Source organism: Mytilus californianus, unplaced genomic scaffold, assembly GCF_021869535.1.
Source record: "Mytilus californianus isolate M0D057914Y unplaced genomic scaffold, xbMytCali1.0.p SCAF_6, whole genome shotgun sequence".
Taxonomy (NCBI): Eukaryota; Metazoa; Mollusca; class Bivalvia; order Mytilida; family Mytilidae; genus Mytilus; species Mytilus californianus.
In genome coordinates this window covers 100,980,136-100,993,578 of record NW_026262712.1, presented here as the reverse complement: position 1 = coordinate 100,993,578, position 13,443 = coordinate 100,980,136, and the positions used below count along the sequence as shown (strand labels likewise).

General features: G+C 32.3%; 1 protein-coding gene across 1 annotated transcript in view; it reads left to right on the top strand.

Annotated features, from left to right (window-relative positions):
- The window catches only part of LOC127706696 (multidrug resistance-associated protein 1-like), a 193,882-nt gene extending 180,976 nt beyond the window's left edge, over nt 1-12,906 (top strand). Inside the window, exon 30 of the mRNA XM_052211354.1 lies at nt 12,428-12,906. Coding sequence (XP_052067314.1) covers nt 12,428-12,539 — 112 coding nt within the window. The 3' untranslated portion in view covers nt 12,540-12,906. The remainder of the gene's footprint in view (nt 1-12,427) is intronic.
- The last annotated feature ends 537 nt before the right edge of the window (nt 12,907-13,443 follow it).

Here is a 13,443-nt window from a genome sequence, read left to right as displayed (position 1 = left end):
AACATTATTATCTAACTTTAGTTGTTCGTTTTATTCATTTATCAACGAATTTGTGGATTTGAAACACACAAACATATGACATGTTGTAATAAAAGTTATTCTTCCACAGAGTCAATATTGAAAAAAAACAGGGACTATGATAATGAAATGTCACCATTGCAGATTTCTTCCTTTAAATTAAAATAAGGAGATTTCGTATGATTGTCAGTGACACAACTATACACAAGATACCAAAGGACCCGGATATTTAACAACTATAGGACACAGTACGGCCACCGACAATGAACAAAATTAATTCTGTGTAGTATGAGCTATAAAAGGCCTGGCATGACGAAATGTGAAACAATCCAAAAGAGATAAAGAAAACAACATCCTGATTTAATAGAAACGAACTTTATTTGTAACTTTCGTGTAAAATGAAAATATTGATTCAGCTATTATTATTCAGTAACTAACAGATACACAACAGACCGACTATATTATACGCCAAGATTATTGTTAGAAAGAAGTTATTATAATTTTGGATGTAAAGGAAAAAAGGTTTATTTTACATTGTGCATACTAGATTCGTTACCAATGGTCACTGGGTTGATAATTGAATTGTCAAAAATGTCAGCGAATTAAATGTTGAATACGAATAGTTTACCAAGTCAGGAAAATGGCCATTGTTATATTATACTTCGTTTCTGTGTGCGTTACATTTTAATGTTGTGTGTCTGATTTGTCGTATTTCTACTCTTATATTTGATGTGTTTCCCTCAGTTTTAGTTTGTAACCCGGATTTGTTTTTTTCTCAATCGATTTATGAATTTCGAACAGCGGTATACTACTGTTGCCTTTATTTATATGATATCATCTCGAATATTGTATACATTTGCTTTATGGATTATTTATGAGAATTTAGGCTGTGTTTAAAAAAACGTTCGTATAATCTATATTTCTATTACATGTTCTTAAATAACTAATAAAATTGTGCATTGGAAATCATTTATTTCAGAGGTTTTATGTGGCCGCTTCACGTCAGTTAAAAAGACTTCAGTCGAAGACGCGTTCCCCAATTTACAGTCATTTCAGCGAAACTATCTCAGGTGCCAATGTAATACGTGCGTATGGTGTTGAAGATTCATTCATCAAAACATCCAATAACAGAATAAATCTAAATCAAAGATTTCAATATGCAATTATAAGTGCTAATAGGTAAACAATTTGTTTTATTTTGATGGCAAAGTATGAATAGAAGAGATTAAATGTTTTCATTTGATTGTTTTAATGGCTGAACTTGGAGGGACATTAATGTATGGTACTGATTTTGTGTTTAATGATGTAAACTGAAAAGCAATTCCAGAAAAAAAGCCGGTTGATCAAAAGGTTTACGCATCAATATCCATGTTTATGTTTATTTTTTGGCATCTTTTTTACCGTTATTTTAGATTTATTTGCTTCTCTTGTTCATTGTGTCTTTGTTCGTCCACCAGTAGAGATTAAAAGGCGGTTTTAGATTTTTAAAACACCTATCCATTTTGTCTATCTAACAACAACAGTGTTTGTCATATATATTTTATCTTTATAGTTTTGTTGTTCAAACCAGATCTTTGATAGTGTATATTTAATTTATTCAAAAAACTTTTCTAGACTAGGGACAATTTAGAGTATTACATAGTGTAACGGTCTATTATTAAAGGTTGTGTTCCATGTATTCATACAGGTGGCTTGGCATCCGACTTGAATTCTTTGGAAATATAATCATATGTTCTGCTGCATTGTTGGCTGTGCTGTCAAGAGGCAGCATAGAGGGAGCGATAGTTGGCTTGTCAATTTCATACGCTTTACAGGTATATACATATAAAATGCGTTTTGTTAAAATATACTTTTTCACTATTTTGGTCTTTTGGAAAGTGTTGTTTGTGCTGTATTTAGACCCCTCTACCAAGAAATTTGTTTTACATGCACACGTATAAAAATTGAGGTTTTTATCCAACGCAATCATAGGTTTGAACGTTGTTTTCAATTTAGACTTGCATATATACAGAGATATAGATTTATATGTGATAACATTTTCTTCTGCTAACTGTTTCTACATGTCTTCATTATTTGTTATTTTACGAGCGTAAATGTACTTAATCATAACTGTGGGAACATAGAAGCTTTGATTTTTGTTGAGAAATAAATATTTTATTATTTTTATATTGTTAAATGTAGAACGGGACAATGCATTATCTCTGATTTCGCTATTGTAAATGAGGTACTTGAATGGTGCTTATATGTTATTCTAAGGAGGGAATTGTTTTACTTGTATGTAGATGACTGACAACTTGAACTGGTTCGTTAGAATGACAAGTGATCTTGAAACAAATATTGTATCTTTTGAAAGAGTAAAGGAATACACTGATATTTCTGCAGAGGTATCGTAGAAATAGATTTAGCTACACTTCATCTTTTCTATTTACAAAACAATGGAATGTTATGGATTTTTTCCATCTTCTCATAAAGAAACGGAACCCCGAAATACATATCAATAATAATTTCATAAAGTTGAAGGAGAGAGAACATAGATGGGTGTTGATGAGACAATCAAATAAATCAAAACTTTTGCAACATTTCTTTCAAACAGCACCTTTCGAATGTCATGTAGTGTTGTTTTGCTTCCAATGCCCTCCAGATTTGACAAATGGGATTCTCAATCTACTTTCCATGCCAAGTCAGCCGTTTTCGTCCATGAACTTTGTGTTACTGATCAGAATGGTCAGAAATAATGTCATTTAATTCTAGAATTAATAAAGAGTAAACCATTTACGTTAATTCAGTAAAATAAATCCGTGCAGATAATTTTATTATCAGAAGCCATGCAATGGTTTTAATTAACCGCTATAAAAAAAAATAGAAAATTTGATTTATTCTCATCCGGATCCTTTTCTTTAAGATATACTGTGATGGCTTCTTATTTGAAAGTTATTTCAACCATACGAGGAAATGTTTTTTTTTTATATCTAATAATTAAGTTTAGATCAGTTTATGTTTTATATAATGTTTTGATGGTAAATCGAAATAGATATAGTCAAATAGCGTTTATGTAAATTATATAAATGTTTGTATTAACTATAACAATGAAATATCATATATTTCAAAACAAAATTACTTGTGAATTTGTTCTCTATATCATTTTTTATATTAGAACATACTACAAAATAATTAAAAGGAAAAGGAGTATTGTAAACAATCCACATGTACTTTAAATTTTTAAAAGAAATAATTACTGTATGTTTTTTATTCAACAACGGTTCATGTCATTATACTGTCATTGTACATTAGAATAAAATAATTTAAAAAAAAACGACAAAACAAAAACAAACTTTATGTAAAGCCAACATGTGCAGTTTGATCTTATTTCAGACTCCATTTGTCTTATTTGACCTTCACAAATCTAAACAAATTGTTTTTTTTTCTCAACAGGCCGAACTTAATAATGATTATAAGCTTCCTGTAAATACAAATCAACAAGGCGTTATAGAGTTTCAACAATACTCCACAAGGTACAGAGATGGATTAAGTCTGGTTTTGAAAAATATCACATTTAAAATAGAACCAGGAGAAAAGGTATCATTGATAATTGAAACTCAATAAATGTTAGTTTCGAAAATATAGATTTGAACTTGAGTATCAACTTTAATAGATGATTCTTCGTGAATGGTCTAATGATGATGATGAATGGCTGCTTAACGTCCAGCGGCAAATTAATATGCATTTTAAGGACGAGAACTGAATATTGACCCTGCTTTGTACTAGACCGACACGCTGAGTCGGATTTTTAACGGGCTAGTTCACAAGGTAACAGTCCGCAGGAAGATATTTCACCTTACCTGGACACATTATTCTGACTCCGAGCCGATCAGTGTTTGCTCTTACTCCTAAATGCCGCGTGCATAGCGGAGAAGCAGCAAATACCAATTAAAGTCTTTGGTTTGACCCGGCCGGGGTTCGAACCCACGACATCCGAATAATATAATAATTTAGTCTTCATCTTACAGTACAGAGCATACTAGGGAGAACTTGATAAGCGCAGAGCATAATAGTGAGAACTTGATAAGCGTGGATGAGTAAGGGGCAACTAAAGTTTACCGATATTCAAAACTAGTTAATTCATTTGAAAAATATATATATATCTTTACCAAGAGGTTGAAATATGTCACGATATTTAATAGTACACAATAGGTAAATTTCCAGTTCAGACAAACATTGATGTGCCTTGAGATCTAAAATTGCAAATACTTATCTCTCGTTAGTTACGACACAGGCAGAAATATCCATGAAATAGGTCAACCAATTCGTGAACTTGTGTTAGCCAATTGCAGTTGTTCTTTTCATAACATTATGGGAGGAGTTTAAGGGGCAAACTCCTATTTATAAAGTCTGTATAATGTAAAAATACACGCGCATAACGTATATACTTGATATACAAAAAACGTCTTACGCGTTAGCAGAGATATTTTACTTTTGAAAATTAGGAAGTTGACAATAGTATAACTGAAATCATCACAATTATCAAATATCCTAATTTGAAGCCATCTATCGGTTTTACTTTAAAAAAAAAGAAAGCCATATATGATATCGTTAACGGTACAAATTGATTTTTCTGCATCAGATGCGCATTTTGACAATTAATGTCACTTCAGTGATGCTCGAGGTCAAATTTAATTTTCTTTAGCACATTTGATGTCTTGTTTATAAGGATATATGAAATACAAGTACATACTTGCTGAAAGTGGGTTAGTAAGTGAAAAATTATCATCAATACATTATGAAACAAAAAAGTCTTGCATTATGATGTTACAAATGAGATCTTGTAATCGTGATCTTAATAAAGAATTTGTTTCTAAGATTCCCATATTTGAAGAAAAAGTACTGCATAGTGAGTTTATGAAGTCGATAGTTCAATTTAGTATGATAAACCTCATTACGAAATGTGGAAAAGTTATAAACTGATATTGTGGCAAGAGTTATCTTTCAAGATTTTGGAGTAGACATATAAAATTTTTAAGAAATCAAATCTGATAATCACCACTGATTGTGTAAACTCGCACACTTTTTTTGGAGGTTAAATCTTCAGGGAGACGATTCAGGTTATATTTCATAGTAACTGACCATGAAGTTGATAAAAATGATGAAACAATTAGCCATACTGCTTTCACTTTTCTATCTTTTAAGTTAGAAGCCTACATGTTTAACCGATGTATTATTCCCAAACATTATTGGTTGACTAAAGGTAGAGAAATATGGTCATATCTAGAATTTCTCTCGTGCCATTAGTTAAACACTTACCTTGCGAAAGTTGAGCGTCCGATTGGTTGTTTTGGGTTTATAAATACGCAGTTACGTCCTGCTATAATGGGAACATTTTCTTGTAGAAAGAATGCCACGATTTCTGTACGTTGAAAAATCCTCGAAATAACTCTGAAGGTCCGTAGGTGGCCTGTTGCAAAGAAAAGGTTGTTACCTTATCCAACATACTATCATTTTCAAGTGGCAGCCAAATTCCCTGCCCTTCATCCCGGTGAACCCCAACCTTTCAGGTCCTATATTTTGTTTAAACTGTTAATTTGTTCTCATCCTGAAAATGCTTGAAATATTTGCCACTGGACGTAAGGCAAGCAACAGTCAATCAAACAATTATGTATCCCAGTGAATTCGAGATTAAGGATATTAGCAATGAGGATGGTTTGCTTCATATCTTGATATTTTCGTCGATATTGACACAGTTGACTCTAACTAGAATCTAGGACAAATGTGATGAGTTCAACTTTTCAATTGTTAATTTCCCCGTTCTCAGAAGTAGCAAACCATCTGCACCATCATATAGTTTATACATATCTCAATTTATACGTTGATCGATACGATATGTGTGTGTATAATAAACCCAGAAGCTCCATGTTTTCGCAGTCTGAGATCTTTAGATAGCAGAATATTCGTTTGATCTGTAACTTTACCGATTGTGACATTTTGACTGAGTGTGAATTATTATGACGGTTGATGAATGCATAGCAGTAGACACTTATCCTGTCGACGCATCCGGTCTTTTTGGAATTCGTGCAATTCCCTTAGTTTTTGTTTGGTACCTTGATATGTCTCTTCCTAACCGATTGGTACCTTGATATGTCTCTTCCTAACCGATTTACTAGATTTATACATAGATAAACTACTGTCACCTTTATTTGTACAAAACGTGAACTGTAAACTTATACATTACAACTTGCTTGTTTTGTAGGTTGGAATAGTTGGAAGAACTGGTGCAGGAAAGACATCTTTGTCACAAGCTATATTTCGGTTAATAGAACCTATAACCGGAAGAATAATTGTTGACGGGGAAGATATATCCATGATGGGCCTTCATGACTGTAGATCGAAAGTCACCGTTCTACCTCAAGTTTGTTTACTTTTATGTATCCTCGTGTATTGTATTTTCGACCTACTAACATATTTCTCCGAATTTCCCTTTTATATGTTTGAACATAGACATGCCTAATATTTTGAGAGTCACTAGTATACTTGTGCATAAAATAATTGTATCTGAAATATATTTCGATTTTAAATATTTTTTTTTATTTGAGTGCATTAGATCGATGGCACGTTGTTGACAAAAAATAGCGTCTTGTGTTTTCGACCTATCTAAGAAACTGGTCCAAAGTCGGAAGGGACATGTCATACAAATCCGGAATTGATTATAATTTGATGCCAATGTCTATATCAAATTATTTAAATTGTTAGGAGGCGATCAAACTTATGACTAAATGAATTAAATAGTTACATATACAACTTTAAGATAAAAAATATTATTTTGATATCTTTATTTGACTTGTTGTATACATTTCACATGAGGCACTTTGGAAGCAAGTTTGATCTTGTATACAGTCATTTTTTTGTTCAATACTTTAGTGAAGGCATTGTGGAGTGAGTATTGTCTGTATTTCCACTGACAGACTGTTGCTTCTGTAAATTAAAATTAATCGATATTTTATTTTTTTAGTAAAAAACTGTAAGGATCATGCAGATTTCCGTATTAAAAATAACTTTAAGTATTACAACTAACCACCTGACAGTCATGTGACTTAATGACCTGGATGTAAACTTCACGTGCAAAAAGTCCCCCTGCCATATTTCTAGAATATTTGTTTATTTTTTTATAGATTCTTTTTGAAGGTAAAAATAGTATTAGTAAAAGGGTACAAAAATGTGATATCAAATAATAAAACGTAAATACTTAATTACATTAACTTTACTTGGTACAACTTAACCACCACGTGGTATTATTTGATATTGTTACTTACTATAGCAGCCGAATATGACGTCACGCGGACATGCGCAGCATACGGGAAGTGAATGTAGAATTAGGCCGAAAACACAAGACGGTCGAAAACACAATACGAGACGATATTCCCTATCAACACCAATCCCAAAATACTTAAATTTGTTTTAATTTAATTTAAATTTGAATGACAAAATTCAGTTTTTTGTATTATATTAAAACACTAATTATCCTAATGGTCCAAAATCTAAGATTTAATGTAAAATTTAAATATGTAACATATAGGGCAAAAAGTTGTTTTACATTTTCCCGGCTTTATATTGGTCTTTTGTGTACCCAAGGCAGGTGAAGGAAGTCAACTTAGGAGCGCTGTGATTGGATGTAAGGGTATATAATATATATTATTTATTTATTTATGAATACCTACAGTGTATATATTTACAACAGAAAAATTTTGAAACACATTGAAATATTTTTGTAGAGATTTATTCGAAAAGGCTATCAAATGTTCATACATTTTATGTTAAATGACCGTGGGAAAGGGTACAACAAACATGATCCGTTCCTAGTTGGTCATGTCTCTATTTGACTTCAACTTCTGAAATAGAATGATAAAGACTAATATCACACATTACTGTTTTGTCCAGGTTTTTATACGCCCGTCAAAATTTTGACGAGACGTATTATGGTATACAAATGTCCGGCGTCCGTCTGTCCGGCGTAAACATGTCGCACCGTACCGTGAGAACAACTTATCCAAATTTCATGAAACTTAACACAGTTGTTTCTTATGATGGTCAAACGATCTGTATACTTTTTGGTGGAAATAAGATTAAAACTTTTTGACTTTGTAACTAAAACAGGGGTGTGTTTTTTTCACACGTCGCCCCGTATATCAAAAACGATTTATGACTATTGCTTAAAACTTTACACACTTCTTAGTTATATTAATCTTAAGATCTGTATACTTTTTGGTGATGATTCAAAATTTTATTTTAGAGTTATTTTTGTAAAAAAAAAGGGGGGGGGGGTTCACATGTCGCGCCGTATCTCAGAAACTATTTATGATTATTGCACAAAACTTCACACACTTGTTAGTTATATTAATCTGAAGATCTGTATACTTTTTCGTGATGATTCTTTATCTAATTTTGAGTTATTGAATTTTTATTGAGCTTTTTGGTAAAAAAAGGTACGCTTTTTGTTTGGTTAAAAAGGTAGTCATTTTTTGTCGCCGTATCTTTATTGCTTAAATGTTTACACGCTTATGTTTTGCCGAGTTTCCATATACATCCCACCATCAGCTCCACTAAATAAAGGGGGATTTCAGAGGAATGAGTCAGGATATACTTAGCATGACTTCCTGTTCAACCCCGTGTTATTCCAAAAACATTTATTATGGTTTTTTTTTCACAAGACGACGGGCGTATCATGCGCTCGTGGCGCAGCTGTTTATCATTATAAAGTAGTATATTTACGAATGTTAGTATTGTCGCCTAAGAAGAAAAAACTACTACAGTTTTCCCGTTAAAGTTATCACTTTGTGGCAAAAGGGGAATAACTACACTTTTAAATTTTCCGTTGAAGGACACATTCCGGGTTGTCTTGCTTTCACAGAACTATTTGGTTAATCAGTGTTTTTAATCACGGACATAGTGTTGTGACAAGAATTACTTATAGAAAAGAAAAAAAGAGTAATGTAATATCTGAATGAGAATGTATAAGTTATATGGATGGGGCTAACTTGGTTTTTCTTTGTTTTAATGTTATCTGATGAAAATTTGAACCACGACCTAAACTGTTTTAAAAGGGAAACATCCCTAATTGATTTTAAGTGAATCTTGTTATCCATTTCTTTGGAAAGGCACAGGTTTCTTACAAAAATATTGTGGCATCAATTTTTTACGGACATATAACACTGTTTATATCATTACGTTAACGGAAATAAAAAAAAGTATCAGAATGGGCCATAAGGCTAATATATGTAGATTTTTTGCTTCAGATTTCGAAAACAATGATATTTAACAAAACATGTATTATTACAAAACGTATGTTAAGAGTTTAGGATGATTATTTTCTTAATTTTTTTGTTTGTACTTTGACCATCAGATTCAAATGTCTTATACATTTAGGAATTATTAGATTGTAGGATTAAACTGATACACGTTGAAATACAGATTTTAATGTGAAAACGTTTTAAATACATTTAGGATCCACTTCTATTTTCTGGAAGTCTCCGCATGAACATAGATCCAATGGGACACCACTCTGATGAGCAAATATGGCGAGCATTAGAACATGCACATATAAAGGATTTTATACAGCATTTACCTTCTAAACTCGATTATGATAGCGGAGAGGGAGGCCAGAATCTCAGGTACTTTTGAACACAGCTTTTCCTATTTTGTTTCTCCTTGACTGTTTTGAAGACTAAACGGATTATACTGAGAACACTCTTTTTAAAAAAAAATCCAGTTAAAGGATGAGCAGCCATTTAACTACCAGACGACAACAAATTGCTAATTATTTTATTCCTGGTATCTTAACAACCACTGGGTCGATGCCACTACTAGTGGAGGTTTCCTCCCCGATGTTATCACCAGCCCAGTAGTCAGCACTCCTGTGTTGACATCAATTATCATTGATATGGTCATAATTATAAATTACCAGTTTACAAAATTTTGAATATTTAAAAATTCTAAGGATTTTCTACCCCAGGAACAGATTACCTTAGCTGTATTTGGCAAAACCTTGCTGAATTTCTGGTCCTCAATGCTCTTCAACTTTGTACTTTATTTGGTCTTTTTAAATTTTTTATTTAGTCTTTTGTAGACGAAACGCGCGTCTGGCGTACACAATTTTAATCCTGGTATCTATGATGAGTTTATTTAGGTTTAAATAACTTCACATTCCATTTCACAAAGTTGTCTGCCCTTAATAGTATAAATTGTAAAAAAAACCGTATTCTTTGTTCTTTTTGACAAGGCTTTCATTTCATAAGGTTAAGTCAAATCAACTGCATAAAACTTGATTCCTTAAAATATATCAAAACATCTCGGATACAGAGACTGAAGAAAAAGAGATTATGAAAAACTGCATACAAATATATTAGAAGACAGAAGACAAAATAACATGAGAAAAGACGTATATATGCATAACAGTTGATATAGTGCTATCAACTATAAGAGTATGTCTACTACTTTTATAAAAACAAACTGGTTCCAAAGTTGACCTTCGAGAATGATGATAGAAAATATTGGAGTAAACCAGTCCTCTTTTCCTCGAATGTGACCTACCGCATTTGACTCATCACCGGGTTTGTACTCAAATGGGTAACACGACGAGTGCCATATAAGGAGCAGGATGTGCTTACACATCCAGAGCACCTGAGATCGCCCCGGGCTTTGATTGAGTTTGTTGTACTCAGTCTTTATTTTTATATTGTTTAGAAGACTGCTGTTAATCTTTTGGTCGTTTTTTCGTTTTTTGCATGCCATCGCATTGTCAGTTCGTTTTCGTCTTATGAGTTTGATAATCCCTATCGTGTCTTCCGCCTCACTTTTTTTCAAAGGATTTTTCAAACCCACCATTTCATTTATCATTTAGATTGATTATATGTTCCTTTTTTCACATCGGAGTTTTATATTCTTAGAAGCATTTAAAATAATTTATTTTCAAATAAAAAGTTAGTTGATTTCTATGATGTTTTGAAATATAGAAAAATATTGAAGACAACACATGCAAGATGTTTTTTTTTTACATTGGTAAGGACACAATATTTTGTTTACGTTTTTTACAATTTAGCATTGGACAACGTCAGCTTATATCACTTGCTAGAAGCATTCTCCGGAAATCAAAGATACTGATATTAGATGAAGCCACTGCTGCGGTTGATATGGAAAAGGATGCATTAATACAACAAACAATAAGAGAGGAATTTTCAGAATGTACTGTTCTTACTATTGCCCATCGTCTTAATACAGTTATGGACTATAACAGGTTATTATGTCATATGATGACGTGTTCTTAAGTTTAATTGCAAATCCCTTTTCAGTTAAAGTGCAATAGTTTATCGTCACCTTCCAATACCCTTAAGCTTATAAAACTGTTAGATTTAAATACTAGTAGTTTTAGTTCAATGACAATTCTTTGATATAAACTGAAACATTCTATTGGTGTAAATGATATTAGGCTAGGGCGATCCAGTATGTTGAATACATGACCTAAGAGCAATATAGACATACATTCTTCTGAAAATCATGTATGAATGATGTATACGATCTACGTCCGTCGGCAGCTAATCTTTTCGGATAAAATGCATATTCCAGCTGCACTTAAATTCTGTACATCATAATTTGTCAACTTGTTTGATCACATTTAAACTTTTTTGTCAGGTCTAAATCACGTTCGAAGCAAAATGAAATGTCAATTACAATGAAATGTCAAATACAATAAAATATCAAATACAGAACACAATTCGCCTATTCAGAGCTTAGGCTGTCTCCTATTTTATCTCTTTGTCGTCTTTAGCTTCCTTAACATGAACTTTTTAAGAAGGTCCATGTGATCGAAATTAATTTATTTATATTTATAAACTGTAAGTTAGATGGTCCTAAGGAGTCAATTGATGCATCAAAGAAGGACAGAAATCATCATAGCCGAAAGAATAGTGGCGACAATATAACTAATAGCCCACACATTACTACACAGAAGACATGATATGAGAACAACAAGAACCCCTAAAAACCACGTCTCTTGAAATTCATGGTCGCTTATAATGCTTCATAAAAGGGTTGTTGTCTAACAACGCGATATTTTCAAATAAAATAAATGTATATATTTTGCTCACCCTTAAACCCTTTCAATGAAAGCGAAAATCCGATAATAGGTCAAAATATACACAAGCTTATGACAGATACAAGCAGTTAAAACATCAAAATAGAATATCCGCCCAAACAATCCCAAAGACAAAAATCAAAAGAAATAACTCATGTACTCTGTAAGTAAAACCTGTACTACATATCTCTTTTTTGTAAGAAAAAGAAAGAATATGCGATACTATTGAATGTTCATATTAAACGAATATAATCATACGAATGTTTTTAATGATTCTAATTTTATGTTTTACAGAATTATGGTACTCGATAATGGAAAGATAATTCAGTTTGACACCCCAGAAAATTTGTTGCGAAATCCAGGTGGATTATTTTATCAGCTTGCAAAGGACTCGGGAATTATCTAATTACCATATAAGCTCCAATAACTTGATCATGTTTACATGGATTGTATCTAAATTGCTGGGCTCTATAATCAACATCATCATATAAATTAGTATGCGACATCCCATTTGTAATAAGAGTTCTTAAAAAGGTACAAAAATGTACAGCCAAACTTCCAAATCAAATATTCGTACCTAAGAAACATTTTGGTAAAAAATTAATTAATATGTGGTAACGAAATGTAGGACTTAACGATTTACCAGTTATACATAGATTATGTAAATCGAAATCTATTACGTGCAGTGGCGTAGCTTGCCTTCTGTAATTACCGACGCAGGGGGTCTGGGGGCGCAGCCCCCCAGAAGCTATCGAGGTTTTTACAATTTGAACAAGAAGAATCTATTAAAAATAATAGTTGTTTAATTTTATTTCATCATAATAATGGTTAATATGCCTTACACTAAGTTATACTTCCGATTTATTAGTTGATTTCTGGTACCTGCATCATTTTCAATGTTCAGATGAATACATAAATCTTCTCAAAAGCATTTACCACTTTTTCAAATCAAATCCTTTCAGTGAACTTCCCAGATTTAAAATTCTTTACGAATACAGGAGACGGATATGTGAAGTTCAAAATCGTCCTGAGTCTATAGAAAGTTGTGCATGATTTAAACCGATACTATCTAATCTACGGTCAACTCAAAGTTATAAAAATAACAAAACACGTGAAGATATCACATAAGACAACCATTGACAAGTTATTTTCCTGACTTGCTAACAGTAACTGAAATCTTGCTCAAAAGCCTAATCTGCCGAAATATTTCAAGCCGTCGTACTCTAATATAGGTGGCTGTACCTCACTGTGACATAAGATTTAACGTTATATCAGAAGGAAAACATGACAATGTTCGATGGCCAGAAGAA